The sequence below is a fragment of the Protobothrops mucrosquamatus genome, unplaced genomic scaffold, assembly GCF_001527695.2.
Source record: "Protobothrops mucrosquamatus isolate PMUCROS unplaced genomic scaffold, P.Mucros_1.0 scaffold387, whole genome shotgun sequence".
NCBI classification, from domain to species: domain Eukaryota; kingdom Metazoa; phylum Chordata; class Lepidosauria; order Squamata; family Viperidae; genus Protobothrops; species Protobothrops mucrosquamatus.
This window is the reverse complement of record NW_015386719.1, coordinates 754,171-781,797: the sequence shown is the minus strand read 5'-3', so window position 1 is coordinate 781,797 and position 27,627 is coordinate 754,171. Positions and strand designations below refer to the sequence as shown.

At 35.6% G+C, this 27,627-nt stretch overlaps 1 protein-coding gene across 1 annotated transcript; it reads left to right on the top strand.

Annotated features, from left to right (window-relative positions):
- Positions 1–27,392, top strand: EHD4 (EH domain containing 4). The gene is made up of 6 exons (XM_015815932.1): positions 1–357; positions 11,943–12,119; positions 15,433–15,530; positions 17,908–18,320; positions 23,613–23,777; positions 25,447–27,392. Exons 1-6 carry the CDS (start codon positions 125–127, stop codon positions 25,984–25,986), a joined length of 1,626 nt encoding a protein of 541 aa, XP_015671418.1. The 5' UTR covers positions 1–124; the 3' UTR covers positions 25,987–27,392.
- Positions 27,393–27,627: the final 235 nt, after the last annotated feature.

The following is a 27,627-nucleotide window of genomic DNA, read 5'->3' as shown; positions in this document are numbered from 1 at the left end:
GGCGGGGTTCACCGCTTGCCGGGTCGGCCTTTCAGTCTGGTGGCAGCCCAGGCGGGAGAACGAACGAACGAGCGAGCGAGCAAGCGAGAGGCTGGGGACCGGCCGCTAAACAGCGACCATCGGCATGTTCAGTTGGCTGAAGCAGAGCGGGCGCCAAAAGCCTGGCGAAAGCGAGGACGTGGTGGAAACGGTGACCGGCGGTTTGAAGGAGCTTTACGCGAAGAAGCTGCTTCCGCTGGAGGAGCATTACCGCTTTCATGAGTTCCACTCGCCCGCCCTGGAGGACGCAGACTTCGACAACAAGCCCATGGTGCTTCTCGTGGGTCAGTACAGCACCGGGAAGACCACTTTTATCAGGTAAAAACGCGCTCGCGGCTGCCTCCCGGACCGATTATGGCGGGTGAGCGAGGGCCAGGCAGTTTCCTTCCTGCTGCTCCGAGCTTAAATAGTCGCCTGTAACTCTCGGAAGAGCCCAAGAGTTAAGCTCTCTACCGCATCTCTCTTCCCTCCTCGCCTGGTGGGATTTGGGTCGGGAGGAGGTGGGTTTACCCACACATTTATCTTCCTTTGCTAGCTGATAACCGCGTATTTGCCGGAAAAAAATGACATATGGTCCCACACCTACCACCAAGTTTGACTTCCTATTGTCTGATCCCAATTGCGATATTAAAAATGATGACTTAGGCCAAGAAGATGGATTCAGATATCAAAATTGATCAGTAGCAGCTTATATGGGGTCAGCTGTGTCAAGAGAATAAATTATTCCCAAGTGACATCATGTATTGCAGTAAGCCAGAGCTTGTTTAACTACAGTTTTCTTAACTATAACTAGCCTTGGCTGGGTTTACATGACATTCTCAACTGTAAAATGTGGTTTACAAATCCTATTATGGCTTTGTGCAACACTAGACCACCCTTCGGGAATGGAAATGCCCTTTGGAGGCATTTAACTTTAATAGGATTAGATTGTTATTGTAGTGTTTCTGTCTAGAATGATCTACTAGTATTTGTAATGTTTTATAAACTGAATGTGCATCTTTCCTGAATGAAGAAAACGATATATGGCATATGAAGTTGTTTACAGAAAAGTATACATTTTAAAGAAATTGTTACTATATTATTTCATGCATAATAAAAGTTAAAAATAAGGAAACCAAAACCCAAAAAACCTCTGTAACATTGAACATTACATGCTGTCTGGAGGTCAGGCATTGCAACCTGCTATGTAGACTGTATCTGGTAAATGTTTGGCTGTATAAATTTAAGACAAGTTTCAGGATAAGAGTTTTAGTAGTATAGGATACTACATACAGAGGTATGTGGTAATTTTCCTCTTATAGCTTTATCAAGAATGTGTTGAGGAAGATTGCTACTTAGATATAACTTTTTTTTAGTACTAGATTGCTCTAAACATCAAGATTGCTCTAAACATAGATTTATTTCTAGTATACATTTCCATCAGGATCAGTGTCTCAGGATAGTTGAGTAATATTTTTAATTGCTTTTTACTCTTAATTATCTTTCCAGCTAGCCTTAAGTTAAAATCTTTTAATGTTCTCCTTTTAAAGACTTAAAGCTAGGCCTTGAGGGAATCTAGAGTTTTGTTATCTCTCATTCTGGCAATATTGCATGCACATGTAAACCTCCCAATTTATACATTAGTATTTATTACAGGTCACCTTCAATTTGTCCTTTTCAATATTTAGTTTGCCTTTAATAATAACTTCCACAGAGAATGGTTCTATTATCTCATCCACATAATGAAATATAAATAATTGGAAAGGAAGCAATGTTTCACAATTCACAGCCTTTTAAAAACTCATAAATACAAAACAATGGTAGGTAAGCAACTGAAAATTCCTTACATGTATAATGATTAAAATTTAGCTATAAATATGACAGAAGTATAAAAAAAGAGCCACATGATATCCATTTGTATCAATATGGAATTAATGCAGTCCTTTAGGTGGTCATTAAATTTAGTAATAGCAATAGCACTTAGACTTATATATTGCTTCACAGTGCTTTACAGCCCTCTTTAAGCAGTTTACAGAGTCAGCATATTGCCCCCAACAATCTGGGTCCTCATTTTATCGACCTTGGAAGGATGGACAGCCAAGTCAACTTTGAGCCAGTGAGACTTGAACTGCCAAACTGTAGAGACATTGCTTCATCTTTTCATTTTTTAAAATATACAAACTTCAAACACAACTAGGATTCATATTCTGAATCCATTTCTTAGTATCAAGAAGAAAAATGTATAGAAAATAATATGTTTGCTAAATTCCAGGCTCTATAGAACAAAAGCTCAATAGTAAATTGAAGTTTAGGAAAATAATTTAGCATCACAATTCATGAATGGCCTCTTCAGACACTTGGGCTTTAATCCCAGATTTCTAGTAATTGTCTATGGAGATTCTCAGATATCCAGGTCATGGTTGTCGCAAAAGAGCTTTTCCAAAAGACAATTGGAGAAGAAAGTCCAGTTGCCTTTTGGAAAAGCATCTTTGGGATTGCTAGTAATTGTAATACCAACACCTCAGGAGAGCAGTTTTTATCTTTTCTATATCTGTATCACTTTAATGCTTCCTTTTCCTGTGATTAATACTCAGTACAGTCATTTGTCCTCCTCTCATTGTGTCTCCTCTGTTAAAGGACTGATATTAAATATAGTCATTTTCAACATGGTGGTTTCCCATGACCTTTAGACTTCATGTCCCAAGCAGTATAGTATTCCAACGCTTCTACTTTTAAGTGCTTTCCTTTCAACACTCAGTTATCTGCTTCTTCTTTTTCTTTCTACAAATTTAATTTTATACCCAGTAGAAAGCCTAGCAAGTTCTATATTTAACTTCAAGATAAGAAAAGTTTGTTAACTCCAAGATGACAGATTCATTTCATCAGCAGTTAGTGAAGTAAATATTTAGCACAGCTAATGTGCTAGAATTGAAATTGCCTAAAGAGTCATTGTTTTTCCTGTGGAAATATATACTGCCAGTTGTTTATATTTGGATTTACTAATACTGTTGGAAGGTGAACTGGCTTAAGTCCAAAGAGTAGTGAGACTGATGTTGGCTGAACTGAAGGCTCTGTTTCTTTTGCGAAGGATGTCATAGGAATCGACTCATGCAGTTTTAAAGAGCCCGTGGTTTAAGTTTCCTATTATAGTTTTTCATAGAATTGTGTGCTTTAAAAAGAAGAAAAAAGCTCAACAGGTTGAATCTGGATTAATTTCAAATGTATTTAAACTGTGGATACAGTACTGAATTTTCCTAATTTCAGATTGCAAAATTGATTCTGCCAATGTGTGTGTTTGGGGTTTTCTGCTAAATATAGTTTATTCTTCCACCTAGTCATCTTCAAAATGAAGAATAAATTTTATTTAAGAAGTTGCTCTAAAATCTAATGATTAGTTTTTTATATAAATATTAGAATACCAAGTACCATTTTAGACATATGTATTAAGGAAGACAAAACAGAAAAAAAGGGGAAACCTTGCCTTTTATTCTTTTGTTGTAATTGAGACACTTTCACTTTTGGATTACAATATTACAATGACAACCACCATAAAAAGCGACAAAACAGCAAAAAAGAGGAAAGGATCAATAGAGCAACCCATAGAAAGAGGAATTTCACCAGATTTGCGTTAGAAAATGTTTCAGGAATTGGGTGATAAGTTCCAAATCAATTGATACTATATTGATTAAATTCCTTGATACTAAGTTGACAGTTTTTGGAAAAAGAATGGATGAAAAACTTATAAAGATGAAAGAGGAGATGAAAAAGTTGAGAAGATGGAAATCTCTATAAAACAAGTATCTGCAGATGTAAAACATATTAAGTAGATATTCTGGAGAGTAAAATAGAAATTAAAAACTGGAAAGCGAATTAGATAATTTGGCACTGCTGGAACTGAGAGAGAAGGAAATTTATTTGAGATATGATAAAGCTGCAACTTTGAGGACTGGCCATAAGTCTCCTTATTCAGCGTTGTCATAGTTTTGAATGGTCGCTGAACGAATTGTTGTTAATCAAGGACTGTCTGCACTGCATACACTAAACATATTTCTAAGTGGCAACATATTGCTGAGTGATCTGTCTTAAGTGTAGCTCTTTCAAAGGAGAGGGTGTTGCTTAGAAGTGTTCATGCTTAATGTACCTTCTTGGTTGGTCACATCTAAATATTGATTCTTCTAGTTGTTGGCTTAATCTCACTTTTTTTTACTTTTTACAGTATCCCTGTATTATTTGCAGTACAGGTCTCTTTGCCCTCAGAGCTTCCTTTTGCGATTCTCTGTACATGACTTCAATCACCTTCCTAATCACAATTGTTTAGCAGGCTCTTTTCTTATGAGTACTTTCCAACTCTAGAAGATCTTTGATGTAAGAAAAAAATTATTTTGTTGCTGAGAAAGCTCCCTATATCAGTTTGTCACAACAGTCTGAGACCATTTTCTTGTTGATATTTCAGCTTATCGGTTCCTTCTTTCTATTAAAATCCTCTATCCAATAGTGCTAGTTGTCTCCTCATTCTCCTAATCGCAAGTATCTTGTTTTGTATGCTCAGTATGTGTTTCCCAATCTTCTTCAGCCATTTTCTACTCACCTGTTTGTGATGCACAAATTAAATATATTGTGCCAACTTTGATTTATGTGTTTTAGGTATGTTACCATTTTGAGGAAAGGATGAGTTCAAAACTATGCATGTAACTTACCACACCTATTAGAGCTATAAATGATTAGGCTTTGAAACTGAAAAATAGCACTTTTGATATGTCCATAAATAAATTGGCAACCAACTATTCATTTTAAATAATGAGGATACATCATTTCTAAATACATTTGTAAGCAGATTTGCAGCTATACTATACTAGTTAACATTTTGAAAAGAACCCCATTGAATATGCAATACTATCCAGGTATGTTTCTTGAATTTAGATAGAAATGTGATGGCTAGGGGAAGGAAGCAAACAAAAAAAAAAACATTTTTCCCCATCTCAAAATGTGGATAATTGTTACCAAATAGGATGGCATGTTCCAAAAAATATAAGAGCTGGCAAACCAGAAAAACTTGGTGAAGATCTGTCAATGAAGACTCAGTCATCCAGGTAGAATTGTCTGGAAGTTGAGTCATGGCAACTGGACTTCTTTTCTTTTTTAGTTTGAAATGTTTTGCTGCTTATCCAAGTAGCGTCTTCAGTCTGAGGAAGTTGGTTAGGGTGACCCCAGATATGTCCTCATATATAAATCTTCACAAATGGTAAAGATTTGTTATGTTATGGAAAAGATTTATGCCAAGCAGAAATAATCCATTAGACTACATATAGTAAAACTTAACTATAATAGGAGCCTGTTACTTGACAATGCAATCTTTCATTAATTGTTGAGAATAATTTAAAAAATTGTTACCTTGTGGATTTAATGAAAGGGGAAGTAAAAGTAATGTTTTGTTCCAAACTCCAACTAATCTTTTTCGATTCTTTTGTATATAAAACATGAAATGAAATCTTGCAGAAATGAACAAGAAGAAGTAATAGTTTGAGCACCTGGATTTTGCCATTAGTTCTTGGAACTTATCATTTTAAAAGAGCACCAAAATTCAGTGACTCAAGTTCATGTCCGAAACAAGCTTCATCAATAAATGTTGTGCTTGATATCACATAGAATGGTTTATCCAGTTGTGCATAGTGAATAGATTGTCCAGTTTTAAATACTGAATTTGAAAAATATGTCAGAAACAGGTTGAAAGAGGGTTGGATAAACATCCAAGAAGGTCTCAGTGATATAATAGTCAATTGTTCAAAAAGTTCATTCATTAATAGTTTCCAGTATGCCTCAAATGAAGAATAGGGAGATAATTTAACTTTTCATAAAGAGTTTACCACTGCATTAGAATATGTATCCATAGACAAAACTGTATAAAGGAAAGATGAAAAATGAGGTAAGGAATGTGAGGTGCAGTGCTTTCTTGTATATTTTATACAATATAAACTATTAAATATTCTTTAATAGTTAAGCCAAATGTGTATTTCATCTAGGTTTGTTTGAGTTGGTGAGCTAAGATTTTGCTTTTCGTAATAGTGGTATATATTAATAAATACATTTTTTTTCCAGCTGTATCAGTGCAGATTGCTTGATCCTAACAGAATTGTATAGACTGTTTTCTTTAGAAAGGTTAATAGCAGTGAATTTCCTCTTGTCACAAACACTTTCATGAAATGGAGAAAGATTATTGGGTTGGCCCACCAGTATACATCATTTCATCTGTGGCCCACATTATCAATCTTTTCCATATTTATATATTGATATATGTATTAGCTTTCTTGGCTGAGAAGGCAATTGAGAATATCTATATATGCATCTTTAATGATTCCCATTTACTGTATTTCTGCTGTGATTGCTTATCTTCCTGTTTTTATTAAGATGAAATTTCCTTTTAAGCCTCATGTCACAAATTTTATTTAAAACAGGATTTAGCAAACATCCACTCTCCTTTTATAAAAATAGATAGCTTTGTAACTGAGTAGAGTTTTAATGAAAGGTTGTGCGTGGAAGAGAAAAATACGCTTTATTTCACATTCAAAATGAACCATTGGATTCCAGAACTTCTGGCTGAGTATTTCAGATCAGCTGCAGTTCAATAGAAACAAAATTAGGGATACTTTTGTTGTTCTGTGTTTGGGCAGAAAAAAATGGGAATGATTTTAGGGGTTGAATCAAGCAAGGTTGGTATCATTGACAAAACCCCTCAGGGCTGACTTTCTGCCACTCTTAATCTCCTTTATAATCACTTCTGTCTGCAAGAATACCATTTCAAAACTCCTCAGGGTTGTCTTTCTTCCACTCTTAACCTCTTTCATAACACTTCTGTCTACAAGAACAGCATTTCAGCCCAGACTCAAAACAGAAGAGCCCAGTGTTGTTCCATATGCAGACCAAAATATTTAAAAAAAGTATATTTAAAGGCTACTAAATCAACTGTTCCATGACGAAATACTTTCTGCATGGATCAATTTGTTTATCCCTTATCTTCTCTGTTTGCTTTGGGTGTGCAGGTCTGTACAATGGTTTGAAGTGGAATGGTAATTCTATAAGACAATCTATTTAGGCCAGTGAAGTATTTCCGTACTGAAACTATATTTATTTTAATTTGTTTTGTAGAGCTTCTGTGCTATATTACTCTCTAATATGGGTGTGTTGAAGACTGGTCTGCGGTTTCACTACAGTCAAATGAAAATAAGATTTATGTAGCTTATACTTTAAAAGGATTGAGTGTTCCAAGTAACTAGTAAAACAACAAATAACAAAATACAAATAAAGTGAGTCTGAAGCACACATACAGCGGGTGCTAAAGAAGTTCTTTGTGTAAAATTATGTTCACATTTTCGTTGCTTTCTGATATCTCTTGTTCTAGCCTCCTCCTCTTCCCTTTTCCTCTAGTCTCTTCTTAGTTTTTCCTTCTCCACATTCATGTCACCAACTTGGTTTTTCTTTCATCATTTACCTTGTTTTATGACTATGTGAAAACACTATTGCTTACTCAATTTACTTGTGATGATGTTTGGATTACAGTAAAATCTTGATTCTCTGGACCTTCATTCAACAGATTTGAATGTAATGGACAAAATGTTACTCTTGGGCTTCATGCTGAAACAAAGAACAAAACTCTGTTGTTCACAAATGTCCCAGACAATTTAAATACTCTATGTCATTTATGTCAGCTTATATCATTAGTGTAGTTGCATTACTATATTCTTATTTCATGTGCATCAATTTATGTACTCCAAATAACTATCTAAATTATTGCAATTTCATTTAACAGGTATTTGGATATACAGCCCTGCCCCTCAAATGTTCTCTGCATTTGAGTAATAAAATTAAGGGCATACGTATAGGATGTGCTGGACCATACTAGATAGTAATATATGCAATAGGGATCTCAGTGTCTTAATAAATTACAAGATGAGCAGAGCCAATTCCTGAAGCAAGAAAACTTGCACATTTTTCTTCAGAAGAAAATACAGAATCTTAACTTATCATTTACAAGAGAACCAAAGACAAGACACAGAAGGATGAAAGAAGCAACATCATCTACAAAATCAACCATAATGATTGTAATCACTTCTACATGGGACAAACATCACATCGGTTAAAAACCAGGATCCACGAACACAGGCTAGCAGTCAAATGCCATGATCTCAAACCCCTAATCTTTACCCACACTGACACCAAACGACACCAGTTCAATTGGAGGAACTTGGAAGTTCATCAAAGCCTGGCACTCCACAAACAATTCCATCAACAGACACATTGATCTACAACCAGCATATGAACCCCTCAGAATCCAACTCAATCGAATAGTCATCTGGAGACAGCACCAACCCTCAAGCCCCTCTCCCCCCCCCCAGCAGTTCACCTTCCAATGACCCTGGCCTGACATAATCTCCCCATCACAAGACCCATTATCAGCCTCCCACTGATGATTCACTGCTGATCCACAAATTCACACCCTCCAATGACTCTTATCTGAAGTACCTCCTCATCTCTCTGATGATTCACACCTGGCCCATCACAAGACCCTCACTAGACACTCCCACACCTGAAGCCTTTATATAAGTAGAACACTGACACAGACTTCCACTAAACACCACTGAAGATGTTACCTAGTCTGGTAATGAAATGTTTGAAAACCAACCCTCAAGCTTGGAGAACGGACCTTCATCCTTATCCTTCACAATTTTATAATCTATCCAAGAGAGAGTGGCTTTGAGTTTGTCAGCCAAATGAGTCAATGATTTTGTATATTTTCTGTTTATTGTTTTCATGTCAAATTCTTTTACATTTTGAGTAGATTTATTTATTTTTCAGAGAGTTGTTTTTTTTATTTTGCATTGATCTTGATAATATGTGAAGTTCTTAGGAATGACCAGCATACAAATAAAGTAAATAAATAAAACCTAGAAGTCTGTTGGGAACTAATGCAACACTGCAAAATAGGTGTTCGATTGCCAAATGAGGCAGTACCCATCAGCTTGCAGTCTTCATCTGCAGTAGTATTCAGGAGCAACCCCAACTCTGGTACATTGTAATAATCTAGTGTGGAGCTAATGAGGACATGAGTCACATCCATCTGGTTAAAAAAGAATGAAATTAGTATACCTGCCAAAGATGTATAAAGACACCTCAGCTATGATTTCCATGTGTTGAAGTAGATGAAGATATAAGTCCCACTCAGGGTGGCAACATAAAATGGGTTGGCATGAAATGTTTTTTAAAAAACTGAATTATTTATATAATGTACCTTAACATACGTATAGGATCTGTAACTATTCCTTTTTTTTGGAAACGTATGATAGAATAGATTTTCCCAGCCTGATCTTCTTCAAATGCTGGTTGAGAACTATAGGAATGCATGACCTCAGTACTGCAATAGAATGCCATGCAGAATTATCTCTTCAGTATCTCTTATGGCTACAGCAGGAAAAAAGATAATAGCATACTTCTAGGACTAGGTAATTGTCTCTGGGATGTGGACAGGGAGGAAATTGCTGTCATGTGAATTACACAAGATTGAGGGGAAATGGAAATAATGCTGCTTGACTTATCAGAATTGGATTATTTTAGTTTCTAGTACAGCTGTTAAAAGGCTGATATTTATGTAATCTCTTAAAGTAATAAACATTTGAGGAAAGATCTGCCAAGCAATCATTTTATATATTTTATTTTATTGCATTGACACAATTTGCCAAACATTGTCACTTGATCTTATTTTATGAAGCTAAGAAAGCAGCTATATACCGTATTTTCCGGCGTATAAGACGACTTTCTAAACCCTGAAAATCTTCTCAAAAGTCGGGGGTCGTCTTATACGCCCAGTCGTCTTATACGCCGGAAAATACGGGTATTCTATTTTATTCCTTTATATAAGCTGAGGACGTGGTGGGGGCAGCAGCCGGGAGCCACTGCCTCCCGTCCTGCTCCCCCTCCCCGCCCATTCAGCTGAGGATGCGGCGGCCAGGCTGGAGGTGGCGTGGACTCCCGACGATGCTGCAGTGGCCGCTGCTGTGCTGCCACCGCCGCCACTGGAGTTGCTGCCTCCCGTCCTGCTCCCCCTCCCCGTTCGGCGCCGTCTGCCTTTCATTCTCTCTCTCTCTCTCCTAACCTGGAGGGAGAGGGAGAGAGAGAAAGAGAAGAGAAAGAGAAGAGAGAGAGAGAAAGAGGAAAGAGAAAGAGAGAGAGAGGAAAGAGAGAGAGGAAAGAGAAAGGAAAGAAAGAGAAGAGAAAGAGAGAGGAAAGAGGGAAAGAGAAAGAGGAAAGAGAGGAAAGAGAAGAGAAAGAAAGAGAGGAAAGAGAGAAAGTTAGAGGAAAGAGAAAGGAAGAGAAAGAAAGAGAGAGAGAAAGTTAGAGGAAAGAGAAAGAGAAGAGAGAGGAAAGAGAGAAAGAGGAAAGAGAAAGAGAGAAAGAAGAGAGAGGAAAGAGGAAAGAGAGAGGAAAGAGAAAAAGAGGAAAGGGAGAGAAGGAGAGGAAAGAGAGAGAAAGAGAGGAAAGAGAAAGAGAGGAAAGAGGAAAGAGGAAAGAGAGAGACAGAAAGAGAGAGGAAAGAGAGAGAGAAAGTTAGAGGAAAGAGAAAGAGAAGAGAGAGGAAAGAGAGAAAGAGGAAAGAGAAAGAGAGAAAGAAGAGAGAGGAAAGAGGAAAGAGAGAGGAAAGAGAAAAAGAGGAAAGGGAGAGAAGGAGAGGAAAGAGAGAGAAAGAGAGGAAAGAGAGGAAAGAGAAAGAGGAAAGAGAAAGAGAGGAAAGAGAAAGAGGAAAGAGAGAGACAGAGAGAGGAAAGAGAGAGAGAAAGTTAGAGGAAAGAGAGAAAGAGGAAAGAGAAAGAAGGAGAGAGGAAAGAAAGGAAAGAGACAGAGGAAAGAGAGAGAGAGAGACCCTTTTGACATCTAAAATGAAGATAACACTGCATATATCCTTTTTTACCTTTATTTTATATATACACACACAAACATACACACACACACACACACAGTGTGTGTATAGTATTTCCATTTTTTCCTATATACGTCAGAATAGAAGTAAAATCTATAGTTTTCCCAAAACGCCGAGGGTCACAAAACAAAAGCCACCCTTTGCACAGGTTCACCGAGAAACTCACAAAACCCAACGGATGGGGACTATATCGGGTTTGAGATATAAAATTGACCTTTTGTTGGGGGTCGTCTTATACACCCAGTCATCTTATACGCCGGAAAATATGGTAGGTAGGAAACCTAATTCATAGGTTTGCTACCTATATAGTAGTATGTATTTCATGCATTAGTAAAGGTAAAAGTTATTTGTTCCCTGGTCTGCAATATTCAGAAACAAATTGAATGGTATGATTGAAAACATTTCCTCCCGTCTATTTATTTCAAATAAAAAGTGGGAAAGGATGTAAGACATCAAAAATTGGCTTATTATTTAGATGAACAGGAAAGGGAAGATACTGTTGATGAATTTGGTGATGCAGATAAAAATGAAAAAAGTCAAATACAAAGTCTTTAAACTTGACTTTAAAATTTCTGCTGTATTTATTTCAACTTAAAACAACTGGCATAAATATTAATGGCTGTTTTTTATTCCTGTGAAATTTATTATTAAAAAGCATATGTCCATTATTTCCTTTATATTAACCAATTAGCCAAATCTCTTTTGAATGGTTGCAGAATCCATGTTTATTTCTGTTCCCTACTAAATGCAGACTTAATTTATTCATAGATTTTGCAGTACTGATATGTTTGCAAACTACAAAATATAAAAATATATGTCTTAATGGCATAATTGTTGAAATCTACATTTAGAGTGTTTTCATTTATTTACAGTATATCCTGGCTTTTCCTTAGAAGAATAATGCTATGTTCTCAATTTGTTTTTAATATTGTTTTATTATATTTTGCATTGTGATTAGGTACCTCTTAGAGCAAGATTTTCCAGGCATGCGAATTGGCCCTGAACCAACTACAGATTCTTTTATTGCCGTCATGTATGGAGATACTGAAGGGAGTACTCCAGGAAACGCTCTTGTGGTGGATCCCAAAAAGCCATTCCGCAAACTCAGCCGTTTTGGAAATGCATTCTTGAATAGGTAAGGAAAGGCTGTGGACTAATTTATGCATATGTTTAATAACATTTTGTGTTGCTGAATACCAAACTTCTGTGGGCCATTTCTAGTCTTTGTCTTCCAATCAGCATGACATATATAGGTACATTTCCAAAAGAGTCATAAATTCCTTTGTTTTATAGGCTCATATAAGGACATCTGTAGAATTGTGTGACAAATGTAGGCTAATAACATTTTAAGCAAAGCTAATAAAATTAATGCTAACTTCAAATAATGGAAATTTATGCCATTTTTTACCATCTTCAAGATTCACGTAAGCAGAACTGAAGTATAAAAAAGCAAGAAGTTAGACAGACTTATACTTAGTAGTGTTTTCTGGGTTGTAGGATATAATCTGCACATTTTGAAAGAATTTTCTAGCCTTTTTAGAGGGACAAAAAGCTATTGGGGAAATCCAGGTTCAAGTCTACATTCTCACTCATGAAAATACTTTGATAACTTCAGCAAACTACTGTTTCTTAGCTCAGATTTATTATTATGGGGGGAAATGGTGGAAGGATTTCTATATATACCACATTGAAGTAATAAGAGTCTTGATTATCAATCAAATATACAAAGAGTAAAATGGTTCCAACACTTATTCTGTTCACCCCAAAATACTCTTTAGCTTTACTTTTTTATATAAAAAAAACCCAGCTACTTAAGGAATGGAATAAAATGCACTGTGTGTGCTACAGACTTATAAGGTTGTTTTTCATATAATTCTCATTCCTAAAGTAGAGCCACTCTTCAACTCATTCCTAAAGTAGAGCCACTCTTCAAATCTTTCCAGAGTCAACAAGCTCCAGTTTTGCTCTCTTAAAAAGAATAAAAAGAAACTGGTAAGTTCTTCCTTGCCTTACTTCATCAGTATTCTGGTGTTCACGATCACCTTTTAGCAGTATTTCTTGCCTTGAACTTCTGCCTAAATCCCTGTTCTACCTCTATGGCTTGAGTAAAATGGAAGAAGAGAAGAAGGGACAAAAATATATTTGGTTCTGTAAAAAGTCCCTTTTCAGTTGTTGTTTTTATTTATTTATTCAACGTATAGCTACCCAACTTGCATTCATGTCTCTGGGCAGCTGCGGTTTATAATTAAAACATAAACAATACTAAAAAATAAAAATATTAAACAGCCACACAGATATTATAATTCATATGTTAAAAACAATTAAAAGCCACACAGAACAATCACTGGGAGAGCTCAGCCATTCAAGAACACTACGGCCATTTTATGGGGTCACCACCATTTTCTGATTCCCCCAGGCCAGATAGCAAAGCCAGGTCAGTTTTGTGAGTTTGCAATGAACTCTGTTTCTGCAGCTTTCTTAAAAAAGCAAACTGCTACAAATAATTGTAGTTTAGAATCCAAAGAGCTTATTTATACACTACTGAAAAATCTTTTATCTCTTTTTTTATTGCCCATAATTGTCCACAACAGCTTGAATGTTATTACAGTGCTGTCTCCATATATAACTGCAGTTCTTGTTTTTCATGTAAAACCTGCCACTACTACATTCCTGGCATTCAGAAAATGTAAAACACAGTGTGATTGTTTAGCTGATATAAAGAACACAGTCTTCTCATAAACTTGTCTTTTATAAGCCACCCAATAAATGCATGAAGAGGACAGAATGAATGATTTTTAAAATAAAATGTATTTGCATTGTCCCTTACTTGATTTTGTAAAGCTTGTTTTTTGGTAGCCTAGTAAAAAGACTGCAAAAAATATTCTTAAAATATTAAGAATCATTCCAAATGGAAAAAAGCTGCATGTCCAAAATATAGTATATTCTATCTTGCTTTTTACTGTATTTTAATATATTGTACATCACCTAGATTACATGAGGTAGTTTACAATATTGTTATGGATTGGCATAATTTACAATATTGTTATGGATTAAGTATTTAACAATACTTAACAGTATTGTTAAATAAATAAAATAATTAGGAAGGAAGAAATAATATGGCTATCACTATTCATTTTAATGTTTTTATTAATTGGGTCACTTAGGTTTACACCAGCGTATCAATAAATCTTGCATAGTATTTGGCTTAAAATTTATCTATAGTCACATGTATCCTGCAATTTTTCAATTACATTTCTTTTCTTTAAAGAATGGGAACAGTCCCTTATGTTTCCCAGTTGTATTAAACAGCATATCTATCATTCCTAGATAAACTAGCTAATAACTCTATAATATTGAAGTTATAATCCAATGCAAATCCTTAGAAAAGTCTAATTCTAAATGTGAAAAAATAACATTTCAGAGATTCTTTATACCATCTGTCTATATTTATCCATCTCAGGCTAATAGCAGTAAGCCACCCAGTTACCCTATGGTAAGATGGGCAGTCAATAAAATTGAGTCAGTAAGTAAGTAGGTAGGTGAGTAGGTAGATAGGTAAATAAATAAATAAATTTTAAAAAGCCATGGTGGCGCAGTGGTTAGAATGCAGTACTGCAGGCTACTTCTGCTGACTACCAGCTGCCTGCAGTTCGGCACTTCGATTCTCACTGGCTCAAGGTTGACTCAGCCTTCCATCCTTCCGAGGTTGGTAAAATGAGGACCCAGATTGTTGGGGGCAATATGCTGACTCTGTAAACTGCTTAGATAGGGCTGTAAAGCACTGTAAAGTGGTATATACGTATATAAATACTATGGCTAAACAAACAAATACTCTTTTCTTTTAACTAGTTTTCATGTGTTTTTCTGTATAATTGCTATCCTCTTGGTTAGGGGCATCTACAATTGGATTTGATGGGAGTTTAAAACAATTTTGAGCTCCTTTGGGGAAATGTATCTCATAGATACCTGGATCCTTCCCTCTTCCCAGCTATTAATCCACTCCCCTTGTATGGAGGGAATCCCTGAAGAAAGATGGCAGTAGACAGGAATAAAATAATGCAGTGTTTCTTGTTTTATGATAGGAAGATGGGTCATTGAATAGGTACCACATATGTTGGAATGGAAGTTATGATCATGCCTGTTGACCATGGGTGGACATATACATGTGACAAGTACCCAACATGTGAATCACCATATTCACATACAGTTTCTTCATGAAAAAACAAGATCCTGGTCTAAGTCGAATTCTTTCTCTTATGGAGAGAAGTGTTCATGCTCTCCAAATGTGCAGAAGTCTTAAAGTTGGAATCATTTTATATACAGAAATTGGACAAAATGAACCACCACCTTTCTTGCTTTGGGTGAGGGCATCTATCACTGGTAGTTTAAATACAGAGAAAGGCTTTTCCCAAGTCTTCAGTAACCAAGGTTTTCCCTTTTCTATATAGGTTCATGTGTGCTCAATTACCCAATCAGGTTCTGAAGAGTATCAGCATCATAGATAGCCCTGGCATTCTTTCAGGAGAGAAACAACGCATCAGTAGAGGTGAGTTTCCTCTTTTTTATATGAAAATATATGCCCTCTTTCTTTGGCAGCAGGCACTTATCACAGACAGAATAAAAAATAGATTTGGAAGTATTTTTTTTTAAATAAAATAATTCAAACAATAGAATAGTCATTGAACATACCAAGCCCAGTTTGTCCAGCCATGTTTCTAGATGCTTCTACAGTGTTCTAAGCCACAATCTTCTAGACATATTATTAAATCTGTGTTTTATGCTCTCTTTTATTACTGTCTCTGAACTGAAAGATTGCAACATTTTCCTTTGATTATAATATTCATCGTATTAAAAAGTAATTGAATAGAACCTACAAAATATATAAGGGGAAAACTTCAACTGACTGCACAGGGTTACTGTAAAAGTTAGAACCAAATAATATACGTGAAGCATTTCTAATGTTTAAGACTACTGGGTAAAATGCAGTATACATAATTTTATTATATTGAGTCTCTACTATTACATTTATTAAATCAAGTCTTTAAAAATTGTCAGAATTGCGTTATTAATACTATATTAAGCTATTATCGTATTTAACTCAAAACTGAAGCCTTCCACATATATCAGGTCTACAGTTCTCAGCACACTGACCAAAGATTGAGAAAGTAATAATTCCAATACATGGAAGGCACAAATTAGAGAAAACTGGTTATTGATGGTATTGACTTATTAATAAAACTATAAATAGGGCAGAACTGAAGGAACTGGTAATTATTGTATACAACTTTGAGAATATCAAACCAATAATAATTTGTAAGTTTTGTAATTTAGTTTTGATATGGCTTTATAATATTCACCTACTTAGGACACATTACACTGATTCTGAAGTGACAATAATCAAGTAAGGTTGATTGCTTTATTTGATTTTTTTTTATTTATGACATTACTGTAATATTCTCTATATTTCTTGTAAAATAGTGTTTAAGGTGTCTAATAATAAGGTATATCATTATATTTGAAATATTAAACCGTATTAATAACAGTGAGTATCCATTAAACCATATCTGATATCTCTACTTCTCTACAGAGATTTCAGATTTTTGAAGGGTTTTTGCATGATTGATTCTGAAGTGTATTCCTGCAAAATTATTAATTAATATTTAACTGATATCTCCCTGAACACATGCTTCTATCACATGCTGTTTTTTGGTGTTTTGTTTTCTTTTTTGTAATGCTGCTAACTGAAAATAACAACAATGAATCATATGTGTTGTGTGCTGAAGATTTAGGTTCAGTACTTAAGAATTTCAGAAATTAGTGTACATAAAGCCCCCCAGGTTATGAATAAGATCAATTCCTAAGTCTTTCTTTAAATTGAATTTGTAGGTAAGTCAGAACAGGTACATATGATTCTTACTTAATGTCCATTAGTCAAATATTTATTTTAGTATATAGTGTATATTTTACCTTTACCTTGAAGTAGACACCAAGGGAGGTTTGTACAGAGCTTTTCTTCTTCAAAGAATGAAGCTGCATAATGAACTGCTGAAGCTGCACAATGTTCTCATGGGTGTCACAAAATAGTGCATGCATTTGTTATTAGGAGCCATTGTATTTAACTCAGATTCCTAATAGCGTAGGCTTTATAGCAGTCCATTCATAAGTGTGAGTTGTCTGTAAGTCAGATGTTCTTAACCAGGGACTGCCTGTAATATAGCTGCCAAAAATACCACACCTCAAAAGGATCTATCTTTTCTCCCATCCAAGGCATTTTAGCTTTTCTCCCTCAATCTATCTCTTCCCCTTTCTTACTCTTGCCTTTCTCAGTTTTACAATGTGTTCCTTTTTTGTTTTCTTTTTCCCCTTTTAGTGATAGCACCAACCTCTGCAAATTTAGCAATGTTTAATCCCAAAAGTACTGGCATGGAAGAATGTATGAATAACAAAATCTCCACTGCAATAGATTTTTGCCATGCTGGGCTGTTATGTGTTGCCAAGTTTAATGAGGTTTGAAGCTAGCGCTGTCATTTATAGAGGAAAATCATCTAACTTAGCTAGGAAAATCCTGTCTGTAACTATGGAGTTAATTCTTTGGAGTAAGATATATGCTTTTGGTATCCACTGTATATGTGAGTATTCCCTGTATTTTTGACAATCTGTGTAATTCTACATTTTTATTATGACATACTTGCTTTAGGTTCATGTTCAAATACATATGAACTATTTTTGTGAGTAGCTCTTCATGAAAATTATTTGCTGTGCAGAGTGAAGCTGAACTGGCTGCCACTGTAACGTCTGAAACCTGCTAATCTTTCAAGCACTATGAAATTATGTCTTGCTTTATCTCACAAGAGTTATGTTGAAAAACTGTGAGCAAAATCATATTTCATCACCTTTTCCTATTTATTGTCTTTTTTGTGTAGGTTACGACTTCTGTCATGTCCTGCAGTGGTTTGCTGAGCGGGTTGATCGTATCATCCTTTTATTTGATGCCCATAAACTTGATATTTCTGATGAATTCTCAGAAGCAATCAAGGCCTTCCGGGGTCAGGATGACAAGATACGGGTGGTGTTGAATAAGGCTGACCAAGTGGACACCCAGCAGTTAATGAGAGTATATGGTGCACTCATGTGGTCCTTAGGCAAAGTAATTAATACTCCAGAGGTATTGCGAGTTTACATTGGTTCTTTTTGGGCCCAGCCCCTGCAAAACACAGAGAATCGAAAATTGTTTGAGGTAGAGGCACAAGATCTTTTCCAAGACATTCAGAATCTTCCACAAAAAGCAACAGTGAGAAAACTGAATGATCTGATCAAGAGGTCACGGCTTGCAAAGGTAAGGTGGAGTGAAATATATAGATACTGACTGATGTGATTGATTTGTTGACTTGCCATTTTCATCTGCAGTGGCCATCTATATAAAGTCGCAGAAATGTCATTATGATGATTATTGTTTAACTTTCTGGGTGGGGAAAAATAGACACCTAGTAAACTAGAGTGCTGATGGTCAGTGCAAAGGGACTCCATTGTCTTCCATGGTAGAAATTTTGCGAAGTGTTATTATTTTCTTTCTTCAAAATATTTTTCTCCTCACATATCAAAGCTTTAATTACATCCTTTCCTTTCCTGTTTTCCTTTTTGTTCTACCATTAGAAAATTATGGCTTTAATGGTCTCTGCATTTTTTAAAAAAAAAACTTTTAAGGAATTTCTTATTACACCAAATAATTAAAGGATTATTCCTCTGTGGCCAGAAAATGCCAAACAAGAAACAAACTCTCTGCAGGTTGCTCTAGTGGTCTTTTCCTCCCTTCTGCTGTTTTTGCCACTGTTCTAGTGGCTGTCATTGTAATATTGTAATCTGTTAGAAGTAAGTCTTCATCCTGGTTCATCCAAGCCGGGAATAAATAAGCAAACATGGCGACTGCTTTGGGAAGAAGGTTACAGTTTATTGCAGAAGAAGATGGTCCTTGCAAGAAGGAGCAGAGGAGAAGAAAAAGAGAAAGAGCACATGGGTAGAAGGGCTTTTATACCCCCTCCAACCCTGCTTGGAATAGTTTCCTGTTCCTGTGGCATGAACTTTGAGGATATTTCTGAGTGTTTTTCTAGGCCTTGATATATGTGGTTTAATCCCATTATCATATCCTGCTTCCCAGGTGATGGGGCTAATGACTCTTAAGAGCTTCTTTTGTCTTGAGATCCCTGGCTCCAAACTTCCTGATGGTTCCACATCTGCATTTGTATAAGACTAGCTACTGCTTTGGGCAAAGAGATGAGGGCAGGTTTGGTTTCTGCTTTTCAAAAAATGCTTTTAAAAATCCTTTTGGTGAACAATATCTTTCTTTCTGCCTTTTTAATATTTCCTTCTCTGGGCTAACTTCCCACAAATCCAAAAGTGAAAGTGTCTCAATTGCAAGGGAAAGAGTAAAGTTTCCTCCCTTCTGCAAATGGGCAATCTCATGATTTCTTTTTGTCCGGAAAGACTGCGCCAGACAGAATGCACTATCAGAGTAATCAGGGTCCACCACATTGCCGTTTCCATTCTTTCAAGGACATCTAGTCCACCATAGATCCTTACCTGAAAGCCCTTTTATCTGTTTTATTAAGGAAAAAAAATCAAATTGTTTAGACTGCTATGGAATCTTTCTATTTCAATATAACCAAGCCGCCAGCATTTAAAGTGTTTTATTTTTTTTTGCTCTTCTTCCCCCTCCCCCCATCTTAAATTGTGCAGGATTCAGAAGGTTCAGGTTCAACAGTCCCCTCATTTATTGACCTTGGATAACTTTGGATCGGTTTCTCTCTTTAAACCAGGGGTAGTCAACCTTGGCTCTTTTATGACTCGTGGACTTCAACTCCCAGAATTCCTGAGCCAGCCATGCTGGCTCAGGAATTCTGGGAGTTGAAGTCCACGAGTCATAAAAGAGCCAAGGTTGACTACCCCTGCTTTAAACCAACCAGTAAAATTGGGCAAAGCCTGATATGCATCATCTTGGCTTCTAATCCAGTTTTGTGAAAAACTTGTGGCAGGATCCTCTGGTCCTGCATCTTGGCTTCTGAGGTTTAGGTCTTTTGTGGGGAAAGCTGGCTCAATAACCTTTGAGCTGCCACACATAAAAAATGCTGGAAGTTTTCTGCACGCAGCCAGGGAAATGCTAACCTGAATAAGGAATGGGATACAAAGAAATTATTTTATTTATTTTTGTTTTCTGTGATTCGTTTAGGAGCATTTATTACTGCAGGACCTGAGGCAGTAATCATTTGAAAGAAATCAACTTGTATGAACCTGCTGCATCAATTAGATATATATAAAAATATAAATGTATTTTAATATTTTAAATTCATTAATTTATGTAAAAATAGTATAAATTATTGTAAACTTGTATGTAGAAACTTGTATATACAAATATAGGCATCCTAATTCACTTTTAATTTTTTTTCTTTGTCTTGGTCCCTTTTTTTTTTCTTCTTACATCCAGGGTTGTGTTTTTTTCTGTCGGTATCAGGTTTAAACTTCTTAATGATATTGGATGTCATGTGGTACAAGCAAGACAGGCAGAAAGGGAATTTGTAGCCACTGAACTGAAATTTCAATACCTTTTGAAGTAAAAAAAAACCAAAACAAAATTCCAATGGCTTTACAAACTATGGTGAATATATTACAAAATTTACCTTTCATAGAGAGGAATTTTAATTATGCTTCATAATGGTATTCAAAGAATGTTGTAGTTTCAGTTCAGTGGTCTCAGCTTTTTTCCATTGTAATTCTAAATACAGAATCTGTGACCATTGCTAATTATGATACACTCTTCTGTTTTTATTCCAGACACTGTTTCATTCTTTTTCTCGTAACTGAAATATTCTGGATTCACAAGGGGGAATTATGTAATTATATATAATTATATATTTGATTGGGAGCTGCCCAGAGTTGGTTAGAAGATGGATGGCTACATAAATGTTTTAAATAAACAAATAACTTTTGTAAAGGTTTTTGAACAAACATTGTGCTTGCACAACTCCTATTTACATAATTATTGAGATCCCCTAAATTTGTACTGACTGGTACAGGCATTTTCCTGTAATTTTCCTGGCCATTAAGAGTAGGTGGAAGCTCTTTCATCTTGTTTGTTTCAAAATCAGAACATGATTTCATTTATTTTCTTTGAGTGGTAGCATTGTTCTGTGTGTATATGCATACATGTTGCATATATAGATAGCAGTTGCTGTTCAGTATCAATATGGGAGGTTAATCTACATCCAAGCACAGCAGGTATCAATCCATGGGTATCATCCACAATGGGGTAAGAAGCTTTTAAAATAGCATGTTGTGGAAAGTCCATTCCCATTTGTCAAAGGCACAAGATAAACTTTACTGAAACCTGGCAGTATACTTTTCAGATGGATGTTCCTCAGCTTTGTTTCCTTCTTTTAATAGTTCTAATATTTCTACCCTTGTCTGGTAACATTTGTAAAATTGCAAACATTGTCTAAACATGGAATCATACAAGTACTATATACAAGTAATATACAGGATATTAACTAAAAGAGAGAATAGGTTATACTGTATGCATATATGTGTATACAAGCACATATATGGCTAACTTTAATTCCAAAGTTAAAGTCTGTCACATCCTGCTGAGCTTCCCAAATGTGATTATCACAGTAAATAGTGTTTAGAATAATGATAGATCCTACCTGTCAATAATCAAAAAAGATTATGAATCTAGAGGAAGAAGGAAAAACACTTATTCCTGAGACCTTAACAATTTATACATAATTTCCTGCTGAAGGGATTAAAGATCTGTCCTCCCTCAGGAGGAGTCAGGTGGTGCCTTTTCAGATTCACCCATTTTATTAAAAATCATTTAATTTCTGGAACTGTAGTTCAGATGCACAGACTAATGAAGTGAACCAAAGAAGTGAGCTACAGTTCCTGGGAGCCTCTGCCTTTTAATAAAAGGCAGGGGGAAAAAACTTCAACCAGATTCTTCCTGATTTTGGGCTACAATAGAATAATACAGCTTTTCTCCTACAGTTCCAACTTCCAGGATTTGAAGGGAAAGGATTCCTGCCATCTAGGGTGAAGTAAAGGTGTGCTTACTTGGTTGAGCACACCTTTTATGGTGGAAGTTAATAAGTTTTTTATGTTTTTCAACACAACAATCTGAACTAAAGCATGCATTTTTTCCTTTTCTTAGAAGGTGCTCCCATTTCTGATCAAGCCTTAATAATAATAATAATAATAGTAGTAGTAGTAGTAGTAGTAGTAGTAGTAGTAGTAGTAAAGTTGGAAGGGACCTTGGAGGTCATCTAGTTCAACCCCCTGCTCAGGCAGGAAACCTTATACTATTTCGGACAAATGGCTGTCCAGTCTCTTCTTAAAAACTTCCAGTGTTGGAGCATTCACCACTTCTGGAGGCAAGTGGTTCCACTGGTTAATTGTTCTAACTATCAGGAAGTTTCTCCTTAGTTCTAGATTGCTTCTCTCCTTACTTAGTTTCCACCTGTTGCTTCTTGTCCTGCCTTCAGGCGCTTTGGAGAATAGCTTGACTCCCTCTTCTTTGTGGCAGCCCCTGAGATATTGGAACACTGCTATCATGTCCCCCCTCGTCCTTCTCTTCATTAAACTAGACATACCCAATTCCAGCAGCCGTTCTTTATATGTTTTAGCCTCCAGTCCCCTGATCATCTTTGTTGCTCTTCTCTGTACTCTTTCTAGAGTCTCAACATCTTTTTTACATCGTGGTGACCAAAACTGGATGCAGTATTCCAAGTGTGGCCTTACCAAGGCATTGTAAAGTGGTATTAACACTTCACGTGATCTTGATTCTATGCCTCTGTTAATGCAGCCTAGCACTGTGTTGGCTTTTTTGGCAGCTGCAGCACACTGCTGGCTCATATTTAAATGATTGTCCACTAGGACTCCGAGGTCCCTCTCACAGTTACTACTGTTGAGCAAGGTACCCCCTATACTATACCTGTGCATTTGGCTTTTCTTGCCTAAATGTAGAACCTTGCTTTTTTCACCATTGAATTTCATTTTGTTAGATAGTGCCCAGTGTTCAAGTCTGTCCAGATCCTTCTGTATCTTAAGCCTGTCTTCTGGAGTGTTGGCTATTCCTGCCAGCTTTCTTTTTTTTTCCTTTCTCTTCTCAAAAGTTGGACAATGCTTAAGTTTACTTTTTTTGTGACCCATTCTTCCATACATAGTCAGACATAAATGTTTGCTGGAAATACTTAAGTTCTTATTCTCTAGTGGAACTTTTCCAGAAATACAAATATTATTTTTACTTGATTTTGTTGCAGTTTCGTATCCATTGTATTTTATGTATAATTCTAATTTCCTGACTTAGAAAAATCCTCAGTTTGATGTAAGATTCTGGTTCCAGTGTTGTTTATTTTGAAGTTGCTAATTCTTTGTAGAGCTGTGTTGGTACTATTTTGGAATATGAGATTTTCATTAAATGCCCACGATTCAGCTTTACAAGTTCCTTGGTGGATTTGTGTGTGCTTAATTTATTTACATGAAATATACATATATGCATGTAAATAAAAGTATTTTTATTTATTGATAAATGAAAATAAATGAATACATAAACAATTTTTTTAAATCTAATTACTCTTTTTAGGTGCATGCTTATATAATCAGCTATTTGAAAAAAGAAATGCCTTCAGTATTTGGAAAAGAAAATAAAAAGAGGGAATTGATCGACAAATTACCTGAAATTTATCGTCAGCTACAGCAGGAGTATCAGATTTCATCAGGAGATTTCCCCGAAGTCAAGAAAATGCAGGTATTGTATTTCAGTAGATCAAACCATTACAGGTAAATAGGCTACCAAACAACAGTTTATCTGTTCAAAGTTGCATACATGATCATAATTCCATCTCTCCATCTAGTCTGAGTTTTATTTCCCACAATTGGTTTATTTCCCACAATTTGGTTTCCCATCTAGTCTGAGTTTTATTTCCCACAATTGGTTTGGGATATATATTATGATTGAAAAGAATATTTATTCATTTTTCACAAATCTGAACTGCCCATCTCCCTCAAAGAAGGACCCTGGGCAGTGTACAGTAAAATGTCAGAATATAAAACAGTATGTCAAAATTAAAACCTTAGAATTAAAATTTCAAAACTGAAATGTTTTTAGAGGGTGGCAAAAATAATTAAGCCCCAGTTAAAAATCAATTGAAAAGGGAAAGGGGGGGCTCTTGGGACACCAACCAGCTCCACGGCTGTGTGATCCTTTAAGCTCCACATGCAAGGCCATAAACAAATAAGTAAGCTTGGTCACACAGTGTGCCAGATGTTTAGACTTTAGATTTCTATCCACATATCGAGTTTTTTCTATGGACTTGGGAAGGTGATGGTGATGCTGCTGCTCTTTATAAAAAAGTGTTGTCCTCTCGCAGAACTATTCCCACCTAGTTTTGCAATTTCCTTTCAACAATCTTATCTGGTTAGGTTGAGTTTCTGGTTGGGATATTTACACTGAAAAACCTTCATGATCTTGTCAGCATTCAGTGCTGCCCTTACTACCTCAGCTACCTATGCCCCTTTTAGAAGAATATTGGCTGTTATATTGTTTTGTAGATTAGGGGAGGTAGAAACACTAAAGCAAATGAGCTCTTATGAGAGAGAGAAGCATAAGCATAAGCCACTTATTAAAAATGTTATAGTGATACATACCTATTATTATTATTATTATTATTAATCAAACATAGGAAGATGGTGATGATGATGATTATATCCTGCCTTTTAATTTCAGGATGGCCAACATACCTAATTTTAAATTAATATTAATTTTTTAATGTATCTCATTGCCTGTTTAAAATTTTCGGCTCTAAATTTAAGAGAGAGTTAAAGTCTTAGATTTGTTGGATGCACTGATAAATAGCTTCAGTTTCAGGGTTTATAGGCCTTGCTAAGGCCTATGATAAATAAGTGATAATGTCTTTTTAGTCAGTCATAAAAAGCAGACTGGGAAACTTCAGTTGGAAGTGTAATGCCCCTCTTGGGAAGGAGGAAAAGATGGAAGTATACACTATATGCATTCCATACTTTTTAAGTGCAGGTTCTTACTTGTGAATTAGTGGGGTGGGAAGTTACTAATATTGAAAGTATAATTGGTTTCCAAATAATTGTATAGGAATTGTTGAGTTGAAGTTCAATTGATTATGTTGATTGCTGCTGATGGAAATTCTGTACCTAGAGATATGTTGTTTTTCTACTCATACTTAACAATATTCTATGATGCAATGAACTTAAATTTTCATCCTGTGTCCTGTTTATCCAGACTGGATAAATATTGTTTCCTCAAACATATTGTTTACTCTTTAATGCTGTTTGCAACATTCTGTACTCCTCCTTTTTAAACTTGGTAAGCATCAAGAATTTCTTCAAGGAGTTATTGAAAAGACTTTGACTTGTCATTGTTATGTGTTTTTGTCATTTCATAGGAACAATTGGAGAACTATGACTTCACTAAATTCCATTCACTGAGACCAAAACTGATAGAAGCCGTCGATAACATGCTGGCCAGTAAAGTGGCTTATTTAATGACTCTGGTTACACAGGAAGAACGTAACATGCCAGTACAAAAGGTGCAAGGTGGGGCATTTGATGGCACCACAGCAGGACCATTTGACCATGGCTATGGGGAAGGTGCCAAGGAAGGAGCTGATGAGGAGGAATGGGTTGTTGCCAAAGATAAACCCACATACGATGAAATCTTTTACACTCTCTCACCAGTCAATGGTAGAATCTCGGGGGCCAATGCAAAGAAAGATATGCTGACCTCCAAACTGCCAAACAGTGTCTTGGGAAAAATCTGGAAACTTGCTGACTGTGATAACGATGGCATGTTGGACGAAGAGGAATTTGCATTAGCAAAGCATCTCATCAAGATAAAATTGGAGGGATATGAACTTCCTAATGTCTTGCCCATCCACTTGGTACCCCCATCCCATAGAAAAAATGTGCGTGGAATAGAGCGGTAAAATGAATTGTGAAAAAGTCAAACACACAAAATGGTGAAAACTGTTACATAGAAAAACGTGCAAGAATCCTTTTAGCCCACTTGAAAGTATATTAATCTGCCAATATTTTCAGAGCCATATCAAATTTTAAATTTGTCCTAAAGCAAAATCGCTTTTGCATTCTTTAAAAAAAAAAAAAGCACACAGAGCATAATTGGCAATGAGAAACTATAATTAGTCAGGGTATCCATGTATGCACATTTGTGTCCCTATAGAAATTATTTCTGATTTTTAAAATATACATGAATTAGATGCAATATTCTTTGTAAGTTATAGGAACCAGCAATGTAGAGCACCAGTTAACTTTTATGAATAGATATAGAAACCCTCTTGCACAAAAATATTTTGTCGAAAGTGCCTTTTAAATCTCTTTTTGCAAATATTAAATGGGTTAAGGAGAAATATTTCCATTAAATTTACAGTCACATTGATGAAATAGGATTAGGTAGGTGTAAAATAAATTCAGATATTTAAATAATAAAAGACAAAACCTAAGGCCTTTACAAAATTTTAAATCAATTCTCTTCCAAGAGCCATTGTTTTTTTTTCTATTTGAAATATATTTGAAATATTTTTATGATATTCCAAAATCAAACTATGTTTCTTAGATTACGTTTTTAGCCTAAAAGAATGCATTTCAGTGCAGCTTTGTTGTTTTAATCAAATATTTAAGAACATGTTTTAGTTTAAAATTTATGAACAAATAGTTCACTGGGAAAAAGGAAAAAAATGGTATGCAAAAAAATAAGTGTTTTAATGAATACTAACTTCATTTGAGAAAATTGGTGAAATATAATTAAGAAATACTTATTTCAGTTGATTGTGATCAGTAATTGTTGAAATTATCCAAATTATTGTAAATAAGATATAAAATATCAGTTTTGTAGGATTAGATTCAAAGTTTCAGCATTTTGTTTCCAGCCAGATTTTCCAGAAACTTCATAAATGGGACATGAATGCATTACAGTACCTTTCCCTGTTCTCAGCATTTGGTGATTAGAGATATACTATCTCAGAATGTGGAGGTTCCATTTAATATCATAGCTGATAAGTTGTGATAAAATTGGTCTCTGTGCATTTTATTTTTTACTTTATAAAGTCATTTAAGAGGAGGCTATTACCAAATATTGTGGTCAGATCCTAATAGGTTAGAGGTAATTGATACTTTTTAATTAGCTATAAATCTGCAGGGTACTTTATGTACAAATATAGTTTTCAAAATTACACATTCTGAGAATTCAGTTTCATAAAAATAAAACTTGCTGACCATGTACCAATATTCTTTGCAGTGTTACCATGCATAAATGAAAGGTATGCTTACTGAAAGTGAATTACGTATGGGGCAAGTAAAACTGTTTTGATATTCTTCTCAGTGATATTATTCATTGTTAACGTGAAAGGTGAAATTGATCATTCTTTGGTATTCCCAGTTTTTGATGGGTAGTGATCCCAGGGATCTTGCTTGCTATTCTCTTGCTTCCTATTGGCTTCTTCCCTTGCACTGTCAGGTGTGAACTTGTTCTACACCACGGGTGTCAAACTCGTCGCATCACGTGACGTATTGTGACTTTTTTGCATTGTCGGTGGGCGCGGCATCCAAAT